At 32.7% G+C, this 23,738-nt stretch overlaps 5 protein-coding genes and 1 long non-coding RNA gene across 8 annotated transcripts; 2 read left to right on the top strand and 4 right to left on the bottom strand.

The window, feature by feature from the left end:
* The first annotated feature begins 1 nt into the window (after position 1).
* LOC123891083 (galactinol synthase 2) lies at positions 2-2,765 on the top strand. The gene is made up of 3 exons (XM_045940880.1): positions 2-410; positions 1,105-1,560; positions 1,973-2,765. Exons 1-3 carry the CDS (start codon positions 78-80, stop codon positions 2,201-2,203), a joined length of 1,020 nt encoding a protein of 339 aa, XP_045796836.1. The 5' UTR covers positions 2-77; the 3' UTR covers positions 2,204-2,765.
* A 3,007-nt stretch (positions 2,766-5,772) lies between these two features.
* On the bottom strand, positions 5,773-7,050 carry LOC123889079 (heavy metal-associated isoprenylated plant protein 32-like). Its single transcript, XM_045938263.1, has 3 exons — positions 7,024-7,050; positions 6,815-6,890; positions 5,773-6,182 (listed from the first exon to the last, which is right to left on the bottom strand). The coding sequence occupies exons 1-3, from the start codon at positions 7,048-7,050 to the stop codon at positions 5,773-5,775; spliced, it is 513 nt and encodes a 170-aa protein (XP_045794219.1).
* Positions 7,051-8,646: 1,596 nt separating this feature from the next.
* On the bottom strand, positions 8,647-11,863 carry LOC123891082 (ADP-ribosylation factor-like). Of its 2 annotated transcripts, none has more exons than XM_045940878.1 (7): positions 11,718-11,863; positions 11,302-11,460; positions 11,104-11,174; positions 9,419-9,538; positions 9,191-9,309; positions 9,012-9,093; positions 8,647-8,910 (listed from the first exon to the last, which is right to left on the bottom strand). In XM_045940878.1, the coding sequence occupies exons 2-7, from the start codon at positions 11,447-11,449 to the stop codon at positions 8,905-8,907; spliced, it is 546 nt and encodes a 181-aa protein (XP_045796834.1). In that variant the 5' UTR covers positions 11,450-11,460; positions 11,718-11,863; the 3' UTR covers positions 8,647-8,904. The 2 variants fall into 2 exon arrangements, with proteins under 2 accessions (XP_045796834.1, XP_045796835.1); XM_045940879.1 differs by having other exon boundaries at positions 11,302-11,455; positions 11,718-11,818.
* A 1,882-nt stretch (positions 11,864-13,745) lies between these two features.
* Positions 13,746-17,679, bottom strand: LOC123891081 (nitrogen regulatory protein P-II homolog). Of its 2 annotated transcripts, none has more exons than XM_045940876.1 (9): positions 17,522-17,679; positions 16,595-16,872; positions 16,475-16,520; positions 16,334-16,361; positions 15,800-15,887; positions 15,350-15,417; positions 14,713-14,782; positions 14,136-14,171; positions 13,746-14,039 (listed from the first exon to the last, which is right to left on the bottom strand). In XM_045940876.1, the coding sequence occupies exons 2-9, from the start codon at positions 16,776-16,778 to the stop codon at positions 13,978-13,980; spliced, it is 582 nt and encodes a 193-aa protein (XP_045796832.1). In that variant the 5' UTR covers positions 16,779-16,872; positions 17,522-17,679; the 3' UTR covers positions 13,746-13,977. The 2 variants fall into 2 exon arrangements, with proteins under 2 accessions (XP_045796832.1, XP_045796833.1); XM_045940877.1 differs by having other exon boundaries at positions 16,595-16,875; positions 17,522-17,672.
* A 1,532-nt stretch (positions 17,680-19,211) lies between these two features.
* LOC123891079 lies at positions 19,212-20,995 on the top strand. Its single transcript, XM_045940875.1, has 3 exons — positions 19,212-19,456; positions 19,570-19,644; positions 20,590-20,995. The coding sequence occupies exons 1-3, from the start codon at positions 19,331-19,333 to the stop codon at positions 20,749-20,751; spliced, it is 363 nt and encodes a 120-aa protein (XP_045796831.1). The 5' UTR covers positions 19,212-19,330; the 3' UTR covers positions 20,752-20,995.
* A 172-nt stretch (positions 20,996-21,167) lies between these two features.
* Positions 21,168-21,637, bottom strand: LOC123891080. Its single transcript, XR_006802995.1, has 2 exons — positions 21,507-21,637; positions 21,168-21,421 (listed from the first exon to the last, which is right to left on the bottom strand). It is a non-coding gene; the product is annotated as an uncharacterized LOC123891080 (long non-coding RNA).
* Positions 21,638-23,738: the final 2,101 nt, after the last annotated feature.

Genomic DNA, 23,738 nt, shown 5'->3' with positions numbered 1-23,738 from the left:
ACAATTCAACTCACCATTTTCTACCAAACTCTTTGAAGCATTTTCTCAAACACTTTGCATACACATTATTTCAAGAAATGGCACCGGAGCTTATTCCAACCGCTACAAAATCAGTTACAGGTTTCACGAAATCCGTTACGATACCGAAACGTGCTTACGTAACGTTTCTTGCTGGTAACGGTGATTATGTGAAAGGTGTAATTGGTTTGGCGAAAGGTTTGAGGAAGGTGAAGACGGTGTATCCGCTTGTTGTGGCGGTGCTTCCAGATGTACCGGAGGAACACCGTGAGATGTTGGAATCTCAGGGATGTATTGTTCGTGAGATTGAACCGGTTTACCCACCCGAAAATCAGACTCAGTTTGCTATGGCTTATTACGTCATCAATTATTCAAAGCTTCGTATATGGGAGGTATACTATACAGTATTGTACATAGACTACTATTTCCTTCCGTATTCTGTTATTTTTACACGTCATCAATTATTTTCTTTATGTTGTTGTTACATTACACGTGGATTTTTTAGTCGGTTAGTTTCTTACGCATGGAACCTTTTATCATACATATGACGTGTCACTTCTATTAGAAAAAAACAAATTTCAACTTTAATTAAGCGGTGAAGGGTTTGGCCGTTTTGATAGTATACTAGAGATCGTGAGTTTGATTCTCAGCTTCATTTTAAACAAAAAAACAAATTTAATTTTAATTATAACAATATAAATTAATTGGACAATTGTTTTCGTGAACTTAACTTTTAGTTGGTAGGTTCGAACTTCGATATTTCATTTATTCACTTAAAATTAAAATTTTTAGTTACCTAACATTTAATCATTTTGATCTCGAATAAATTTTTAATCAATCCCACAACAATAATTTATTTTGTAAATCAAAGTTATCTTCAAATCATAGTTATCCATTTGATTTGATCTCTTCTAATAAATGTTTTTCTATGTGCACAGCCGGATGATGAATGACTGCTAAGTTATTTTAAAATTGATTTTTATTTTCAAATTTATAGTTAAACAACTTACATAAATAAATTTATACCAACATATATAACTTCACTATTTTAAAATGTGATTGATTGAATTAGATTTATTTTTGCAGTTCTTGGAATATAGCAAGATGATATACTTGGACGGAGACATTCAAGTTTATGATAACATTGATCATCTCTTTGATCTACCAGATGGTTATTTCTATGGTGTGATGGATTGTTTCTGTGAAAAAACATGGAGTCACACACCACAGTACAAAATTGGGTATTGTCAACAGTGTCCACAGAAAGTACAATGGCCAAAACAAATGGGTCAACCCCCTTCACTTTATTTCAATGCTGGCATGTTCTTGTTTGAGCCTAGCATAGAAACTTACCACGATCTTTTGAATACACTTCAAGTCACTCCTCCAACACCATTTGCAGAACAAGATTTCTTAAACATGTATTTCAAAGATATTTATAAGCCAATTCCTTTGGTTTATAATCTTGTTCTTGCTATGTTGTGGCGTCACCCTGAGAATGTCGATATTCATAATGTCAAGGTTGTTCACTATTGTGCAGCGGTAAGTAATGCAATTTGTTTTTGTAAGTTTTCTAATTGCTAGGAATTTTACACTTAAGATGGATAAGTGGGATGATAGGGGTTCAAACCTGACCCTTTGCATGGTGGATAAGTGGGATGACAAGGGTTCGACGAGGATTAATTATAATCAAAGAATTAATTGTATTTTTTTTTATTGCAAAATAATTTTTTAGTACATAAAATTTTCCTGGCCAAGTGGAAATGGACTCATTACTCCCATTAGAGTTGGTCCAGTTGGACGATTGAAATCACCTTGCATTCACTATTTGACTGCACGTCAAAGAATCTATTTTCAAATTTCGTGGATGAAAAAATCGATACTTTGCACCAATAGCATTATAAAAAAAATTGAGTATCTAAAAGGATTTTTTCGTTTGTTGTTTTTTGTTTAGGGATCAAAGCCTTGGAGGTATACAGGGAAGGAAGATAATATGCAGAGGGAGGATATAAAAATGTTGGTAAAGAAATGGTGGGATGTTTACAACGATTCTTCACTTGACTACAATAAGAATTTGAGTGGAAATAGTGAAGCACACACGAATGGTGTTGAAAATGAGCCATTCGTACAAGCGTTATCAGAGGTTGGTCGTGTTCAATATGTCACAGCACCTTCAGCAGCTTAAACTGAGCTGTTTTTTTAGGTGGATATTCGTGTGATGAAAGTAAAAAATAAACAATAAAGGAAAAGCTATGAAAAAAATTGGGGAAAAATGTTAGGAATAATGATGAGTAGGTGCAACCGTGCAAGAGATTTCTGTCAAAAGAAGGAAGGAATCTATTTTTTGAAGGCAGATAGAAGATAGCTCATAGCTCTCCAACATTTGTGTTTTTATTTTTCTTTTTCAATTTGGGAATTTTGACCTTTGGTTTTGTTTATATAGGTTTGGATCTGGTTTGTATTTCAAGTATATATGATGTTGTATTTTATTGTCCACTTTTAGTTTTGTTATTTTTCTTTTAATTTTTCTGGTTTGTATTTCAAGTATATATGATGTTGTATTTTATTGTCCTCTAGGCTATGTTTGGATTGATGGTACATAAGTTTTGTTATTTTTCTTTTAATTTCTGTTGTTTTTTTTTCTGTAATATGTATATATGATGGTGAAAGGCAAATGTTAATGAATGCAATTTTATGGTGTAAAGGGTTTCATGTCCTTTTCCTGTGAAATTGTGTGTTGTTTTCTATATCAATGTGTCAATTTAGAAGTTGGATTTTTGCTTAGTTAAGGGATCTTTTGATATATAGAATTTTGACTTTTATTCTTGGCTAATATTAAACTAGAGATTCAACTGAAAAGTCAAGCATATTTCTTTTGTGAAGAGAGTTACACTTTCAAAGCTTGTAGCGCAAGCAATCCGAGTGTACACTATGATCGCCACTCTTATTTTCTAAGAGTTTGGTTTGCTCCGAAGTTGCAACGCGGTGTTCATTATTTTCCGACACAAATAAACGTAAGACCTTTTCATTCAAAATAATAGTGGCAATTCGAGGAATAATATAAAAAGTAATGCGAGAAGTATGAGATAAAGAAATATAGTTGTAACTTATAGTGCGTTCATGTCTACAAATAAAATGTTTTGAACTTAAGTCACAAGGATAGACAAATGTTTTGTTTTATCAGTCTAGAAAATTATTTTTGAAGACTTTATCATCATAGTAAAATGCGCTAATTAAAGACATTGAGCCCATAACATGAACTTAGGATCAAACAAGTGCTAGTTGGACGTCTCTTTGGTTAGCTCTTTTAGTCCGTGTCAAAAAGACACATTTAGGGATGTATTAATTGGGATGCGCTACATAAATTTTCTCTTATTTTGCCTCCGACGAGTTTAGAACGCTTGTGTTTAGGCGAGTTTAGAATGCTTGTGTTTAGATGATGTTGTGGGAGTTTCTACTCCGTATTATAACATTGTAATCCTTTTCTTGGGCTTTGTCCCTTCGTTATGAAAAATAAAAATAAAAATTACACAGTAAACTACTAAGACGAGTCAGACACAACTTAGAAAAACATGATATATCAAATCAAGTGTAAGATTGACACCGCGACACACATTAATGGAACTATGAATAATAATCAAGTAATAGTAATAATAATAATAAGGCTCCCTAATAATAATCTTCTTCTATCGATAGTTGGTTGGTTTATTGGTGATTGTAGGGAGGACCACAGTTCGATCCTGCAACTACGGGAGGGCCCTAACCGTTTAATATCTGAACTGACATCCGAACCGCATTAAACCGGTGGTAAAAGTCAAAAAATAAAAAGACTAATCTCCTTCTTCTCCTCTTCTATTTGAATATGTGGTTTTCAAGCGGAGGAATGTCAATAATGGGAACATGACGATAAGCAGAAAGATCAGGGGCTTGAAAATCAGTTAAAAGCTTAGCAATAGAGACAAGACGATCAAAGACATTATCAGGGATAAGATTAAGAATAAGGTTAATATCCCTCTTCTTGACATGGTTATCAATGGCGTCGTTTTTGAGAAGTACAAGGATTTTATTAACTCAGTACCTGACGGTAGAGAGTGGATTACCGGCGATGGACTTCTGGATGATGCTAAACATTTCGTCATAGGCAGCCCGGGTTTCATCAGTTGTAGGATGGTAGATGCCTTCGTCGATGGCAGCCGGCGGGAAGGAAAGCTCCTCCTCTTTGCACTTCTTCTTCGGAGGCCTGACTCCTTTCCATACAAAAGTTGCTTTGAATGTGAGGGGTTTCTGAACTGAGAAATTGTATTTTCATTGCTTCAAAGTTCAAACCACCTGATTTCGCTGCTTTACCTCCATCTTCTTCTCCTTTCATCATCTATCCAAGGAAAACAAAAACCCTAATTCAATTCAACTTCAACCACCTACCGACCCTATATATTTGTTTATGTGATTGTTTAAGAGTATTTGACCCAACTTTTTTTAGGTGTAAAACTATTTTTTTTGGTAGAGGGTGTAAAACTATTTTAATCATAATTAAAGATAGAAATAATAACTTTAAAACTAAAATTAAATTTGTTTGTCAAATCTTATTTTTTTTTTAATTTTATTCTTTTTGGAAAGATACTTTTTTGAAATTAAGAAAGGTTAAAAGTTGATTGTTTTTTTATTATAATAAGGTTAAAAGATATATTTGATAATATATTATAATTTTTTTTAAAATATAAAAGCTATTTTTTTCTACTAGAGCTTTTAAAAATCATTGTTTGGCCTAACTTATTATTTCTATGGGTGATATTCCGAATTTACCACCCTCGCTACTTAGAAAGCGAGTGTGTAAATAATAAAAATTGGGGAAAAAAGAGTTTGTCTTCTATATAGCAAACTACAACTGAGTTCGCTTTATATAAGATGCGAACTTTATAAAAATCAAAAAAATTTTGTCCTCTTCACAACGCAACGTCTGCACCCCTATAATGAAAAAAAAAATATCGTTTTCTAGATAGCAAATTGCAGCTGAGTTCGTTTTCTAGATACCAAACTAATACCGAGTTCGTTTTCTAGATAACATACTATTGCTGAATTCACTTTTTAGAATGTCACTCGCTATTTAAAGTGTGAAAAAAATGCTTGCATCCTAAAGAGCGAGAGAGTTAGTTTGATCATTTCAAGAGCTAACCGAGAATTTTCAAGGCACGAAAAATAGGATTCTAATATTACAACCTGCGCCTCCACCATTTCTCAAGTGCTCAATTTTTTTGGTTGTTGCTAAATTTACATGTTCCTTGGGATACAAGATAGCGCCACGTTTATGTATGTATAAATGTATAAATATTAAAAATAATTTCATAAACACAAAAGGAAGTTTTCATCAACTATTTTTTTTTGGTTGACAGAATTTCATCAATTATCTTTAGAACCGATAAAGAAATAAAATATATAATTTTTATGGAAAAGAAATCAAATATATTAATTGTACCAAAACGCATGTCGTATCATTATGGCCACACAAAAAAAAGATGCCAGAGTATATTAATAAGATATCAATTTTATTATGACAAAATAAAATACTATCCCAACATCCAAGCTACAAAATCCCCTGATTGAAAAAAACAAGGGGCCTCTAATTAATTTCCCCAAAATGGAGAAAATGAATATAAAAGATAATCTTTCCTAAAAAACTGAAGATTATGATTTCAATACCGAAATAAAAAAGCAAAAACCCTAATATAAAACTTATAGTACTAATCATCAAACTGGTCACATAACAATGCAAGGGTTGTCTGTATCATTGTATTGTTGGATTTGTGGATGCTGCCATTGTTCTTGTGGTGGTGCATTTGGTAGTAAAGCACGATTGTATTGATAAGGATCAGATTGACATTGAATAGTATTGTAGCTAGGTACAATATTTCCATGTCCACCATTGTATTCATTATAGCCGTATCCGTTGTTCGCGTTGGAGTGAAATTGAGGGTGTCCACCGCCAATGCCGTTGTTGATTATATCGGCATGATGGACTCGAGAGTGTTCACCATCATTGCCAATATCGGCATGGATGAGTTCAGCATGTTTTCCGGCCTTTTTAATTTCAGTCAGTAGCTTGTTTGGATCTATTGCCCCAGAAATTCTAATGATACCATGTACTGTATCAATGGTGTAGGATACATCTACAAATCCAATTCCAATAATAATTAATAATTAAAATGTAAGCAAAAATTCAACCCCAAATACAAAAAATGACAATTTTTTTACAACCGTAGACTAATTACTCGAATTAATCGATACATATGTATACTGACGTGGTTACTATCCGGAAGATTTTGTATGCTTTTACATTCATATTAATCAAAGGTTAGAAACCAACTACGGGTAAAATAATAAAAATGATTTTTAACAAATAGAAAATCTTTCTGTGTTTTAAATAAAATGTGTACCGAAAAATTCACCCGATAAAAGTGGTTTTGTATTCTCTACCTTCCATTGGAAATGATTATTTTAAAAAACTAATAAAAATCAAAATAGTTTTTACTTTCAACATAAAATGGCTTTTCAGCAAAATTGTTTTTTTTTTTTGGGAAAATACACAAACATAATTTTTTTTTTAATCAAGGGAAAATACACAAACATAATTTAAAACATATAAAAGTGGATTTTTACTATAACAAGTGATTTTATTAGCAAATAACCATAAACAAACACAATATTGCTAAGAGGTTAAACTTTCCAACATGTCTTTTTACATATATAATTGACGAGAGATCGAACTCATCATCAAATAGTTAAAACTTCAAATAGTTACCTTTGATACCCTTAATCACTTTTGTTATGGATTTCTCCCAACCATGAGATTGAGTATCGATTCTCAGTATACAAGTCTACAAAAAAAAAAATACATACATGAGTACATATAACTTGTCATAGCATAAATAATACTCTTTTAGGAATAGCACAATATTAATAAAAAATGTTGAAGTCACATAAATAAATAAAATGACATCGTTTGTGTACCATGTTTCTATTTCTATAGGATTCCATTGAGAAATGAGAGAATAAACTAGAGAAAGTCTTGTGATAATGTGCTGTTTATATAGGCCTCTCTATAAAGTTTGTCACTTTGGGGTAAAATGATGTGAGAACATCTAATATTTATAGGCCTCTCTGTATACGTTGGTGAATTTAAGGTTAAAATTGTCTCTTCTTTTTTTTTTGGAAAAATGTAAAATGGAAACAAATTGTTTTTTCATTAAAGCTAAATCAGAATGGAATATCCGAATACTTTGCCATTTTGGTTAAGCTCGCACGAAATAAAACTCATTAATTTTTTACATAAATTACTCAGTTTATTTTTGGTTAATTAATTACTAGGTTTTTTATTTGTGAGAAAATATAGATTAAATGAAAGCAAATTCTAAAACAAATAGGAAAGTTGATAATCAACACGAAAACAAATGAAAACTTAGTGATACTTAATCATTTTGTTAGAAAAATTCTCACATAAAAACATAACACAATAAATGAAGAAAATGAAGATCATCCCGGAGAAATTGATGCATTAGTCATAATTGATTGATTGGGTTCAAACTTTTATTGACAGAAATATTAATATTTAGTGTCTGACACGTCTCAAATAAGATTCATGAGAAGACTTATGAGTGAAAATGAATTAGACAAGTCGATAAAAGCCTATAAAGTAAAAAACTTGACAAATTTTAGGCAAGTGCACCTTTTAATCGCAAGTAATATTTAAGATATTGATCCCACGAGGATTGTGTTAACTCAAACGAAGGCAAATTGAATCATTCTTAGTCAAAATTGTTAAGATTGGGGGAAATTTATTCATAGAAATTCGATCATACACTATAGCAAAAGTAAAATAGTGAGTAATTCAAAGGTTAAGGCTTTTCCGATCAATTGGTAAACATATTCAAATTCAATGAAATAAGCAGAGTTTCAAGATTGAACATAACGCCTACGTCAAACTTTGGCCATATTTTTTTAAAGATATATAGAAAACTAAGATTTTAATTTTGCTAAAAATGTTGTACCAAAAGTTATAAAAAAAAATGTTTTTAAGACCTACCACTACCAATCCTGCTTAAGTAAATATGAATACCTTTTTTATACTATTATTATATTAAATTTTACACTTCAAATTAAATTATAAGATTGCTAAACTTTCAGACTAAAAATAAAATCTTAAAATAATTCAGGAACACCAAACCAAAGTAATTAAACCTTTTTTCAAAGATACAGTTAGGTCATTTGTTAAAGACATTGGTAAAGTCCCTCATGGGTTAACGCAAAGAAATGAACCAAAACCTAGTTTACTAACATCCAGAAAATATTAGACAGGCTAATTAAGGAATTGCTTTTTCATTCACAAATTATTTGTTTAGACGTAATAGTAGCCACTAAACATGGAGTAAATTACTCCAAAAATTTAATTCCGAAAAATGCACAATTCAACGAGGAATAAAAAGCATGTCAAAATTAATTTAACACCTCTGGAATCAATTTTTGCTTCCCTAGAAGTTGAGCCAGTTGGATTTTGGAACAACGGATTTTTTTTTTATGGTCAACAAACAAACCCATAAAAGATTGTTTGTTTTATAGCTAATGCCTAATAGTATATCATGTATAAATGTAAAAGCTTTCAATGAGTTAATTGACCACACAGATCAATGGGTGAAACAATGATTTTAGGTTATACACGGAAAAACAATTGCAAATGTATTAAACCTACTAGGTACGTTTGTTCTTTTTCAAAAACAAATGAAACAATACATGCTAGAGCTGGTAAAATTTTAAACAGGGTAACCACATTCAAACATTTGAAATCATAAATCTCTAATCTCAACTGAACTTCATGCAGCCCATTACTAACAATAACTAAGCCTGCAACACAAATAAAAAAAATGGTTAGTCTACATGAGAAATCTGTTAACCTGTAATTTAAATTGTGCAGAGTTTGTGAAAAAAAAAAAATCTTTATTAACCTTGTTTGCAATGTTGTTTGAGAGCCAGTCAAGACCTTCATAAAGTCCTTCGCCAGAAGTGGCGCATGTGCTCTGGATATACCTGCACGAATAGAAGATATAGATGACAATGGATAGGATAGAAGAGGGGGGAGAGGAAATTAAGGAGATGAGCAAAGAGTTGACAGCATTTTGATTACCAGTGACGCTGACGAAGTGAATGAAGACCAAGCTTATCAGTTATTTCAGCAGCATTCATAGCATTTGGAAGATCTTGTTTGTTTGCAAAAACTAAAAGCACAGCATCTCTCAACTCATCCTGATGATATTATAACCATACAAAACAGTAAGAAACTCAAGCGATAGGGAATACGTATCCACAATAAGCCAATTTCTCATATTCATTCATTGAGGATATATTTTACTACCTCATTTAACATCCTGTGCAACTCATCCCTAGCTTCAACAACACGATCTCGATCGTTACTATCAACAACAAAAATAAGCCCTTGTGTGTTTTGGAAGTAATGTCTCCACAGAGGACGAATCTAGTAAGAAAAGCATATCAATAGTCAATACTGGTCTACTGCATTTTTCAAATAATTCAGATATAAAAATATATAGCTAGAGGTCAAAGGAAAGGTGATTTAAGCCATAAATTAAAGCCAATGCATGTTAGCAATAGGCCGAGACTTGCTACGGTATTGAATCCATGCAACATTCATTAACTTCCACAATTTTATCAAGTCATGTGATGCCTAATGAGTGTAATCATTAAAACTTCCTCAACTTTAACAACTCATGTGATGTCATTAGTATTAAAAATAGACAAACTCTCTTAACACAAATTCAAGATGAAACCCTTAAAAGACAGTATAATCACTACAGCAGATTAAAACTAAGCACTATGGTTTATAAGATTGATAAACATCATTGCACAATCAAGACCAAGCATCTCCGAACAAAATATGCATATTGCTTACTATTGTAACACAATAGAGAGGAGTACAGACCGAGTACATTCAAGCATGTTTGGTAACAGGTTAACAAACTATATTAGGAAAATAATCATCATCTTTTTCAAACAAAAGATAAAACTCTCTCAAAAAACAAGCAACAGATTAATAGTTATTTTGCCACCTAAAATTACCAATTGGGATTTGGATTTTTCTCTCAAATTAGGAATGAAATTGATAGCAAGTCAAGTGAATCCAAGTCTCTCGACAGTTCTCCCGTTACTGGTCTGGGCACAAGGCCCAAAATTACTAACGTCTATGAGAAGAAAACGAAAATATGTGAAGCACTTGATCAAAGTTGGGGATAGGAGTTGCAATTTTCTACCAAGGTGACAACCGAGAGAGTTACAGGGACAGCATAGCAGTTATGCAGAGAGGGGGATTATTTGAGTGAGCGGGAGAAGGATAGATATCACTATATCAGGCTGGAAAGTAGTTAGATTTGGGAGAGTATAGACACTCTCGAGTTGGCAATTGTGTCTGATTTTTATTTAATTCTTGTAATCTGTTATATCGGTTCTGAATTGAAGTTCAGAATCATGTCCTAAATACAATTGCATTTCAATTCCCAAAGTTTGTGTTAGATTTTCCGAGGCTTCACACCTACCATCTCAAAATGTGAGAAGTCGGTGAAATGACCAATAGGATGGTGATCCAATGAGTACAGTGTCTGAGAGTAATCCATTCCAAGGGGTATCCAAAATAGGCCCATGAAACAAGTCAGGCCTATTCGTTGGGAGTACATTAACTAGATGATTTGTAGAGGGATATGAAATACTGATTGCATTGTTCAGGAAGTGAGTTGGTTAGCATAAATTATGGAGTTATTTTCTATTATATATTGAATGGGTGGGTTTTCTAGTGGAATGCGATTGAATCGAACTTCTATTTTCTTTTCCTATTGCAATTACTTTTATAATTTTCTTCTCTTCTTAGATATCTCTGATTCTTATCCCTATCATGCGGAACCCATAAATAAAAACAGAGTAGCCATACCAATTTAAGCCAATGATCATATCATACAATAAACGAAAGCCATTGGTAGTATTTCCTTAACACACACAGACACACACACACGCCGATATAGAAATAAATACCTTGTCCTGGCCTCCAACATCCCAGACAGTAAAGCTGATGTTCTTATACTCCACAGTTTCCACATTAAACCCTACACAATACGATCTATATTATCAAGATTTGCACTCAATTTAATAATCTATTGATGACATTATCTACAAACATTATAAAAGATATTATCATAACCATTCTCTATAGAAATGAATTATAAAACTTACCAATGGTGGGAATGGTGGTGACAATTTCTCCAAGCTTGAGCTTATACAGAATGGTGGTCTTACCAGCGGCATCGAGACCGACCATAAGTATACGCATCTCCTTCTTCGCGAAAAGCCGGCTAAACAGCTTCGTGAATGACAGACCCATTTTCAACTACTCTGAATCAATTCATTCAAATTTCAAATACAAACATTAATTCAATTAACCCTAATTTCAATGCTGAAAAACGAACGAAAAGATAATCAAAATTGAAATCATGATCTGAATACATACAGAAATAGATCGAGCAAGGGAAAAACCAAATCGTAAATTATATAATTCAGATCGAAAATTGGAATGAAGAAAAAGGAGGAGTAGATCTATATAGAGTTTCAATTTATGATGATGAATGAGAAAAGATGAAGAATCAACTTGCCTTTGAGATTTGAGAGAGGAAACGAGATCTCTTCTCGTGGTTGGTTTTGGTGTTTGCAAATATGAAGTTTTTTTATGATTTTATACCACTTTTTATCGAATCACAATCCTCATTTTTAATGATAACAAATAATTATTACTTATTTGTAATTGTGTTATTTGTTGCTTGTAATCATTAATGATTAGGTGTGGATTCACTCAAGAATTTGTCAAAAAAAAATCATTTAATTCATTTATAAATTTGGGATTTTGATCAATTAATTTTTAAAATAATACTTTTGGCCCTTTAACTTTCAAAAATTTGCAATTTTAGTCTTATAACTTTAGCCGCATTGTTTTGCCACATATGCTAACATGACATATGAGTAGAGGTGGGAACAGGCCAGGCCGGCCTACATGGCCTTAAGGCCTAGCCTACAAAGGCTCAGGCCAGGCCAGGCTATTTCTTTAAATAGAGCAGGTCAATGCTTTTTTATAAGCCTATTTAGCTAAAAAGGTCAGGCTGCAGGCCATTAAAAAAGCCTTTGAGGCCTACTAGGCCAGCCTATTTAAGTTAACATGAATAATATTTTTATTACGATTATTATTTATATATTAAAATTTATACTTTGATTAAATTATAAATCTATTAACTTTTTAAGTAATTTAAGTTTATTAATCTACATTAGTTTTTAACATATATAAATGTATTATTATAAACTAGAATTGAAATATGATGACATATATAGTCAAATTCTCTAAAATATCAAATGGAACATTATTTTATTAGTTCATAAGTATATTTCAAAATAAATATAATTATTTATTTAAATATGTTCATATGAAATAGGCTTTTAAACAGGCTAATATGCCACATCAGACTTTCAAAAGGCCAGGCTCAGGCCTAGAATTTAAGCCTATGATAGGCCACAGGCCAGGCTCAGACCTTCGATTTTTTGACAGGCAGGCTCAGGCTTGGCAAAGCCTAGCTCGGCCTAGCCTATTCCCACCTCTACATATGAGTCATTGTTTGCGTGGCAAGACATGCTGACATATCATGTGTGGGGACCAAAATTGTGAAAAATAAAATAAAGCGATTAAAATTGCGGATTTTTTAAAATAGGAGCATCAAAAGCATTCAAACCTTCAATTTTTCAGTTGAAAGAATCAGTATCATCAATGTAGATATTTGTAAACATCCTAACGAGAAAACAATAACTCTGGAAGCAGAGAGTAGCGACACAATCAACAATGTCAAAACCAAGATTCAAGCCAAGATTCAGAAGGGTATTATTTTTATTTAGTCATAATTTCATTTTTCTTATTCAGTTTTTTCAATATGAATTTGAATTTATTGGATAAAATAATTTTGTAAGTTCACATTACATCTGGTGCTTCGTGGAGGTATCATGTGGAACAATATAAGAGAAAAAATTGAAGAGGATCTAAATCCTTGAATATGGCATCGTGATTATGGCCGACAGGAAGATATAATTCATAAATCGGTTGGTCGATAACTGTTTTGATTCTCTAGAAATGTACATTGCATTTGTTATACTTTCTACAAGAATCTGATCCATTGGAAAACTGAGGTTTTCAATGGAAATACTTCCACTAATAATTCATTGGAATAGAATCAAACAAATAAGTTTGTTGCTTTTTTTAATGGGAGGTAACTTTGTTGTTTGGATAATAATAGTTAAAGTAATATTTTCTCCTCTGCTGTGATATTCCCTCAGCTTGGCGATGGTTTGGTGTATGAAACTGTGGACGGTTCCAGCTAGAAGCTTTATCTCTCTCCCTCTAGATGTGGTCACGAAGGCGGAGAAGCTGTCTCTCTCAAATATTCTCAACTAACATATAACTCTTGTTTGTACCCTTTTCTCCGTCACAAATTTCATGGCTCGCAAAATAGAAGATTTGACACCAAAACCATGCAATGTTTGACACTTTGAATGACAGTGTAGTTAAAGGGATCAAACTGTCTCCGTAGTTTTCTAGCTGGGGTACTGGGATATCAATTCACAAGGGAAAAAAACATACAAAGTGATTCCACAATCAAATACTATCAACAAATTCTTATTAGCTATGAGCAACTCAGCATGTGTTAACTACACTGTCTATTGTTAATTATTATGAGTTATGACTTATGATACTGCAGGCATCTAAGTATCGAACGGCAAAGTGCAAAATGTACACAAAACATACATCATCATTGTAATCAATGCACAAGGGTGAAGGAGAATGGTAAGAGGACCAAAATGCAAATGCTAATCTTTCGTTCAAACAGATGACAAATCAGTTAATCCCCCAGCCATCCTCTCAGCCTGCTCCCCGCGTTCACCTGACATTCATATTTAAAACTTGAGTATATATGCTGACTAAACAATAATGTATCTTTTTTTCATATTTATATAATTCACTAAAGCAAAATAGTTACCTGTGCGAATTCTTATTACATCAGATACAGGGATCACTGCACATTAATATAAGTTATATTAGAAATATAATTACAAATTGAGGTCAATAGTTTTATATATTGAATCTAGAGATTGTAGTATAACTCTTATACCCTTCTCAAAATCTTCAATCATGAGAACTCGCACATTTTAGATAAGATAGAGGAAACAAACATGCATCAAGATTCAAGTTATAATATCTTTAGCAATTTGATAATTCTCCAATGATGAACCAAACTTCCAAGTTTCTAGGTAATCTAATATATCTTTGGCACATATGAAGAGTATAGGTGAATGCTAAGAATAAAAGAGTTAGTCAAGTTTGGCAAAAAGATTTTTATTTTCATGTCCTATTTTTTTATTTTATTTTTTTTTTTGACTCATGTCCTATTTTCTTAGGTAATCTAATAAGTGTTTTGTCTATAAATAGGCAGAGCATGTGAGAGGGAGTGTTGGCTAGTTGTTAAGGAAGATTATAATAAAACATGAGGTTTGTATCAACTCAAAACAGACCACAATGTATAATTCAATGTTAGAAAAAGTAGGTTTTGGCCTTACAGAAAATTTTGCCATCACCGATCTCCCCGGTCCTTGCCACCTCCGTGATTTTGGATATTACTGCCTCAACCTGATGAAATGTATGACACATATCAGAGATGTTGCAGAAAGTAACATTATGTTTATAATAAAGTAGCATGAAGTGTTATTTTAACTACTAAATAAATAAAACAACACAGAACTAAACATGCTTATATTCTAACTAGTCCGGCTATGTCTTTTGTTGTCAAACAAAAGAAAACAGTTTTGTTTAATCTCTTGAAATTCACACACTTTGTAACAGACAGAACCAATGGTAATGAAATTATCTCAAGGAAAAAGTTTGTGCTTTTTTCTCAGCTTTAGATCTAGCCACAAAACCTGAGAAGATCCAAATCCTTAGACTACTAATATTGTCATGTTCATTATTTATAATATTTGGTATTTAAAAGCAATCTTTTAGAAAGTATAAGAAATTAACTAACAAAATAAGTTTTGTTGATTTTTGCAAAGTAAAAGGTAGCTTATAAATTAAGGCATGTTATAAAAATTGAAAACCCTTTCCTTCCCTAGTCCACCTTTCGATATATTACGTGAAGGAAAAGAAAAAGTGTACACAATAGATTGTAGCACGTGATACAACAAAATGTCAACACACCTGGTCTTTCCTCACCACTATTTCCATTTTAACTTTGGCAACAAAACTGTCTTCAGAAAATTCAGAGCCTGTGAAGAATACACCATCAACAAATGACAAGCATGTAAGTGAGCATGTGACCTATATATAAAATGCATGAAACTAAGTATACAAATCAATCCCAAACGGAACAATAACATTCTTGAACTTAGTAGAACAAAAGTTACAAACTTAAAACATAGATAAAGTTGGCTGGCCACAAGCCTAAGTTTGTGTCGTCACATTTTAGTATGAGTGTTTTTGAAGGCACAAATTCAACAAAATTGACTACACTAACAAATAGTTTAGTCATGAAAAAAATGGACTTCAAGCATGTATGACAACACTTTAACGACGAGTTTTCTTTACCAAAATATTATTCATGTGATATATTTTCAATTTTTTATAACTTTTAGTCAGTAACGTTATTACCTCCCTGCCTTTCTTTGGAACCGCCCTGAGCACCAAATCCTTTGACATCAGATACAGTGACACCACGAATTCCCATCTTCAACAAAGCCTTCAGATTTAGAATAAAATTTCAGTATAACAATTCAAGTCTCTACTCAAATGAAAATATACATGAATAGTATTGAACATTACACTGAGATAGTTATATGACTTTAGAGCTAAATATGTGTGTGAATGTAATACTAACAAACTAACTGCTAACTAACAAAATAGTTATCTGACTTTGCAGCAAATTAACAAACACTTCTATACATAATATATCATTACACTCATATACATAATTTATTTATTTCAAATTTATATACACAACATGAATTAACCATCAATTTTATAGTGTAAAGAAAAAAAGAAAACCAAAATTACAATGCATCTCAATTTCAAGAAAGTCCAAGTATCAAAGATCATGCATCCAATTCAATGGAAAATGCAAATAAAAATAATCATCACCTATCACCTATTTTACATATGCAAAAAATAAAAGAAAAAATGTCGTACCGAAGAAACCTGAGGAATTCTCCAGGGTCTGTTCAAACAAGAAGAATTATTAAAAAAAGTGAAATATCAATAAACATTGTATTCAACTAAGTATGAGAAAATTTTTAAAAAATTCAATTCTATCAAACTAAGTGTTAAAACCTGAGAATGGCTTCAATTTTGTAAAACTTGGATTCTGGAACATAATCTGAACAAACACACCAAATTTAGCAACAGAATTTGAGAATGAATATTGATCTACGACTACAACAACATTCTCACCAGGAAGATTCTGAGCTCTGACTTTAGGAAGAATTGCTTCATTTCTTCCGTTGTTTCTTAAGACCACATTGTTGTGATGAGGACGATATCCAAAATGCTTTTGAGTGAAGGTGAAACGTGAGAAAGGAATTTCAGTTTCTTTGAGCTGAAAACTCGCAAGGTTGGTACTGGTGATCAAAGCCATTATCACTTCTCTCCGACTCACTGTAGTTTACACTGTCAACGACCTAAACAAGTTTTTTTGTTTTGTACTGTATGATTATTATCCACGGTAGAATCTGCTTTGAACAAAAAGGGGACATATAAGATGAATAATTTGCGTAAATGGTCAAAAAACAATAGTTTATACAGAACCCAGTTTTATTTTCCGCCCCTTCTTTTGAAGGTCTTTTTATCTATGAAGCACGGACACTCCTAGGATTAGGCGTGTCTCGGTGTCGGACACGCGTCGGTGTTGGACACCGACGCGACATCGACACTTATAATTACATTGAATTGTGTCATTTTCTTAAATTATTATCGGTGTCCGTGTCGTGTCTGTGTCGTGTCCGGTGTCCATGCTTCATAGGTTTTTATAAGGCATAATTATTTCTCCCGGCCATGTGCAATTAAATAGACAACAAAAAAAATCCAATTGCAGTCTGCAGAGCAGATTAACAATGCAGCAAAATAAAACAGCGGACTTTTAACGTGGAAAATATTCTCAATGTGACTGAATAAAAAACCATGCGATCAAGCCAGATAAACCTTACACTATGAACAATGGGTATACAAAATTCTTCCTAGTAAACACTAGAGAACAACAATAAACATCACCAAAGATGAAATCAATCAATAACACAACTTCCATACATGGGTAAACTAAAACAACCTAAAGAGAGATTTAAATTATCAGTAAAAACTAGTTAAGTGATAGAAAACACATACTTAGCTTAATCAAAGCAACTCATTATCACTTAAGACACCAAAATCTCTTCTTCTCTATGTAGTCGCTGCACCCTGCTTCTTATTCTCTGCAGTCTGTTACTTTCTTTCCTTCACTATGCTACTGTCTGTGTTGTTTCAATTCTAGGGATTAACTAGGGATTAAAGAATCCATTTTACCTCACAGTCACATAGCACGTGTGTTTGGCCAGCCACCACTAGAAAGTAGAAACACACTCACGTGCCTTTTTCATTTCAGATTTACTTTTTTTTTCATTTTATCGGTTACTCATACGCCCTACAAATTTCTCATTTTAAGTAGTGGACGTTATAAAAAAGAAAAATTTCGGAAAAAAACATCATACCAAGATTACGTCCGCATATGTCTGCTACTGCTACCGACGTTATAAAAATCTTGGTAGGGTGTTTTTTTTCTCTAAAAACATTCTTTTATTCTCTAAAGATGCACTTGTTGCTCCATAAATGACGTTTTATATTTAGAGTTTTTTTTTATATTTAGGTGTTTTTTTTTTTTCACACTCTGGATCCTAGTGGTCCTCCCTATCAAGTTCAGCACCAATCACCACTGAACCAACTAATATTTGAAACAATCCTTTTTTATTCCTTGAAGTTTCGCGAGAGCATTAACTTTGTTTCCCATTTTTTTTCTTTCTCTCAACTTTAATTCAATCACCGTGTAATTAATGACTCGGATTCTCCTTCCAAATCAGGCTGCAAATATTATTAGACATAATACCGTGTAATTAGGCAACAATGTAAATACATATTATTACACATAACGACAATTAACTAGAAATATATGCAAGCTGTACATTTGTGATTTGCCAAAAATCTTGGTAGGGTGTTTTTTTTTCTTCTCAAAAATATCATTTTTATAACTTCCCCTACTTAAGGCGGATATTATAGATGTTCACTACTTAATCCGCAACTTAAGTAGAGAACGTTATGAAAATGAGATTTTTGAGAGAGAAAAAACACTCTATCAAGATAGAATCCGCTATTTAAGTAGTGGACAAGAGTATTTTGGTAATTTTGTAAGATGCGTCCCAGAATCAGTAGATGAAAAAAGTAAATCTATTTCCATTTTTATTTCCTTTTTATTTTTCTTTTTATTTCAGCTTGATTTGGGCCCACTTGGGAAGTGACCCAACCCAACAAGAACATCAAGATAAAGATGCAAAGAGGCCCATAAATCATTTTTTGCGCACTACTGATTCTGGGGCGCATTCTACGAAATTACAAAATATCACTGTCCGCTATCTAGGTAGCGGACACTCCTCAAAACACCCTACCTTTGTAACGTCCGCGACTTAAGTAAGTAGCGGACGTTGTTTTTCAAAATTTCTGATTTTTATAACGTCCGTTACTTAAATAGCGAAAAATATTTTGGTAATTTCGTAAAACGCGCGGTCACAATTCCAAAATAAAACTTGAAATTCCAAAATAAAAAATGCAAAGCGATTAAAAAAATGCAAAGCTATTAAAAAAAGAAAATGCTAAACAGTGCCCTCGGGGCACTGGTTAAGCATGTTAAAATAGAAATTCTGTCTCGAAATACGTACATTTAATACCTCAAAAATACAAAAAGTTGTTTTTTCAATATAAATTTTATTTTTTATTTCCTTTTTAGGTATGCTTAACAAGAATCCGAGGGCACTGTTGAGCATGACCCACTAAACTTGAAAAACGAAGAGGAAGTGCAAAACGGAATCAGCACATAAAGAGAATATGAAAATGAAAATGAAAATGAACTGAAAGCAAAATAGAGGGAGCGATTGAGTGTTGTGTAAGATGAGTGATTTGGTGTACAGAATCAGCACAGCAAAGGAATGGGAGGAATTGCAAAGCAATGGTTCCACTTTCGGTGGTCAACTTGACAAGAATACTGCTTTCATCCATCTCAGCAAACTCGATCAGGTTCATTTCAGTTCAGTTAGATTTACTAGTGAATTCTAAATCCTCTTGATTCATTGAGATTCTGAATTTTGAATTTCTACAATAATTTTTTAATTCGAGTTTCAATTCTGCAGGTTCGTTCAACGCTGGATAATTTTTTCTTGAATTGTAAAGATGAACTCTACATGCTTCAGATTGATGCTAAAAAGGTTTGCATTTACTTCACTATCCTTTTGTTTGCGTTAGTAATTTTATTAATGGTAGTGATGAAGATTATTAGAAAAAGTATCGTTCAATGAAAATCTTAAGGAAAATGAAACTCTGTTTCTATTCATAAGATGACACTAAGCTTTGTTAGCTGATAAACTAGCTTATAATAGATGAGCTTATAAGCTAGCTGATTGAATTTGTAGTATTTGGTTTTGGTAAAATTAGCGGTTGAACTAACTAGCTTATAAGTATGAAATGACATAAAAAAGATATGTTTAATTAATATTTAATTTTTTCAAGTAAGATAAAATTGAAAGAAAAAATGATAAGCTATAAGCTAATTGCAATAACGTTTGAAAAATAAGCTATACGTTAGTAAAATAAGCTATACGCTTGTTTTGAAAAACGTTTGCCAAACATGTTTTTTTTGGTTGTATGAGCTTATAAGCTCAAAATCCGGTTTTACCAAACAGAGCCTCGTTGTGTACTGAAAATTGAAAATTTTAATTGTTCATATGCGGATACCCTAAATTTTAATTGTTCATACACCGATACCATTTCTAACAACCTATAACAGAATACTGATTATGGTTGGACCGTTACAAGAAAAGTGTTAACTATACTTTGATACTTTTCTATTAAAAGATGGAATACGGTCCCGTGATTATGGCCGATAGAAAGATATAATTCATAAATTGGTTGGTGGAGATAACTGTTCTGATTCTCTAGAACTGTACATTGCATTGGTTGTCACTTGCTACAAGAATCTGATCCGATTGCCATTGGAAAAGTGAGGGTTTTCAATGGAAATACTTCTATTAATAATTCATTGGAATAAAATCAAATAATTAAGCAAAGCACAACTTTTTATTATGAGCTCACTTTGTTGTTTGGATAATAATAGTTAAGTAATAATTTTCTTTTCTGCTGTGATATTCCCTCAGCTTGGCGATGGTTTGGTGTATGAAACTGTGGACGGTTCAAATAGCTTCCCGCATTTTTATGGGCCAGATCGAAGCTTCATCCCTCTCCCTCTAGATGTGGTCACAAAAGCGGAGAAGCTGTCTCTCTCAAATGGTCGGTTCAGTTGTAGTTTGCTCGACTAAGTAATCTGCTGATCAGCTGTCTGGCATTATCTTGTTATTTCATATACTTCGTTGTAGTGTGTGTGTACTATATGTTGACTACATCTGTAACGACAAACCATGACCATCCTTTCTTAATGAAGGAGATGGAATGCTAAGTTTTTGAAATGTTACTATTGAACTTCTAAGTAGCTTGAGAACTAATGATCATATTGTACTATTTTTTGGTATCTCAAATTCTCAATCAACATGTAGCTCTTGTTTATACCATTCTCTACATCACAAATTTCGTTGCTTGCAAAAATGAAGATTTGACCCCAAAATTACACAATGTTTGACACACTGAATGACAGGGTGAAGAGTACTTGGGTACTGGGATATCCTGCCACAATGGCTAGGGCCCTCGGTATGCATTCCCTTAGTGGTGTTTGTATTTACTACTCACCATCCACTGCAGTTGTTACGGTTGCTACCGCAAGAGCATCCCTCCAATGGCAGCTTATTCGTTAGCACTTTGAACCTGCAGACTTTGTTCAGATGTCTCTGTTGAACGCATTCAGGAAAATGAAAAAGGGAAATCACCAGGTTCCAAATCTCTTTCTTGGCCTTTCTAGCAAGTTTTCCATATTAAATTGTTTCAGGTTACTTTTTCCAAGCATTGTGAACTATCTCCTTGGTTTGCTTGATATCACTGCAAAACAATAACACAGAAAGTGATGTTATCCTTGAGAGTTTTATTTTTCTCCTTATCTAGTGTTTGTACATAAAATGCTTACTTTGTCTGGTACTAGGATGTTATTAGCGATGTGTAATCATTTTTTTTCTCCTTGTCAAGATTTGTTTATTCTATCTTTTGAATCTCAAAATTTGGACCTGATTGGCTGCAGTCACAACATTGCGAACCTTTGGATTTGCTCTCTCTACATTATAACTGTTCATTTATTTCAATCAAAAACTGAAAAAAATGCAATTGGAGATAAAAAAGAGAGAGAGCTGACTGCATCTAATCTCTATCCTACTCTGAGTTTATATGTCAAGCAGTATCGCAAAACATACCCGAAAAGAGGGAGGGATAGAAACCAATATTTCCTTGTCTGATAAGAAGAATAGGTTTATATCTGTTTGACTGTTTCTCAGTCTTGGCATTGTTAAATAACATCCAATAATCCACTAATGTGAGCAAAATAGCAGCACAAACTTCTTTCTTCTCTAAATGGAGACACTTCTCTTAACCTCTTTAGACGAATAAATTTTGGATTTCTAAGGTTTAACGATTTCCACATTTAACATTTAAAACACATTTAATCCTTAGTATTTATTGTAGAAGAAATAGTAGTATGGGCTTTGTAAAACTAATTAAACTGTCTTTGAGGATTTATTCGAGTGAACCAAAAAATCTCGAGAATTTGAACCAGGTAGCAGAACAATAAAATAAATTATCACCAAAGATTAAGGAGGAAGTTGAAAAACCAAGACAAGGGAGGGAGGCAATCGGCTATGGAGTTTTCAATAATTTACTTCCTTCTATCATAATGAATGTGTAAAATAATTTAAAACGCCTAAAAATTTAAAAACGACAGTTTATGTAATCTACTGTTTCTAAAAATATATGTAAGTATAGACATAATGGAGGCCCAAAATTAAGCCCATCAGATAACTACGATTTTCTATTGAGTAATCCTAACTCTGTTTCTATGTATAGTAATAAAACTTGAAAGACAAGTTTTGAAGGGTGGTGGGACTAGTAGAAACTGAGAGTAGTGTAGAAAGCATAACAGAAAGAGAAAGAAAACCAGGGAAAATGTAATCTCTATCTTCTTTTGTATTCCACCATTATAAGCCTAATTAATAATATTATAGCTGAGTTGTTTAAAACCTTATGATATAAAAAATTCAAAAATCTCAACTAAACAGGCTCAGCTCAGAACTATTTTTTTTGGTCACTTGATTACTATTTAGTTGATCGTTTTATTTCTTTTGTTGCAGTTCACAAAGATTTTTTTTTTTTTTGTCTAGTAATAAATTTAGGTATCTGCTGTGAAAAATTGCAAAACTACTTTTCTCTAGAGTATGGAATTTGACAAACTTATAAAATGTATCCAACTTTTATGAGTTAGGCTTATACTTTGCAGCTATGGTCATGTGAGTGTCCGCTTCCAACTGGGTCTGCTTCATTACATTTCAATGAAATCTTCCACAGTTAATGATCCTTTATGTAATTTTAAAGTAAAGACATTTCTTCACAAAGAAGCATGAACACTTCACATGGGGTCGAGAAAGATGCAGATCTTTGTGAATAGCATATTCTTAATTCTAATATATATTTAACATTTGACCTTGAACATGTCATACTCATATGTAACCTCTTATATAGTAAGTCAATGTATGCCAGCACATAGCTAATAATATGTTGTGCTATAAGGTCAATACTATTACCCTCCCTATGGCATGAATGTTATTGGATCAAGTCTCAATCTCTTTGTTTTGATGTTGAGGTTAGGATAAGACATAAGTCAAACTGTTAAGAAGTCTTACATCGGTTGCGAGATGATTTGAATATATGTTTATAAAGTAGAGGTAATTCTCACCTTACAAATCGATTTTATAGGGTTGAGTTAGATCCAACTCTCAATTCTAAGATGATATCAGAGCCTCCTCCACGATCCGCATATTCAAAGTTTGATCTCCGCTACAAATGTAATTGGTCAATACTCAATGACAAGTTTTGCTTTGATGAGTGATGAGTTCATGCTCCTAATTGTAGGCCAATGTTTTTGTCTCTTGTTGGAAGTGGAGAATCATATCATCATGAATGAGGCCAAAACCTATTGCATTGATGGTTCAAATCAATGCACAAAGGGGTTACTGTGAATGTGAATGTGAATTTGAAGTTCCCTTATTGGCATTACCTTAGTTCAAAGAAGGAATATTGATTTGCTACTTCTCAATGTGAATTCTCTTTTTCTCCAACATAATCATTTCAGTGACCCCTTTCTCTTTATTACTTG

Source organism: Trifolium pratense, linkage group LG6, assembly GCF_020283565.1.
Source record: "Trifolium pratense cultivar HEN17-A07 linkage group LG6, ARS_RC_1.1, whole genome shotgun sequence".
Taxonomy (NCBI): domain Eukaryota; kingdom Viridiplantae; phylum Streptophyta; class Magnoliopsida; order Fabales; family Fabaceae; genus Trifolium; species Trifolium pratense.
Note: the sequence above shows the minus strand (reverse complement) of the source record. Positions and strands in the feature narration are given on the sequence as shown.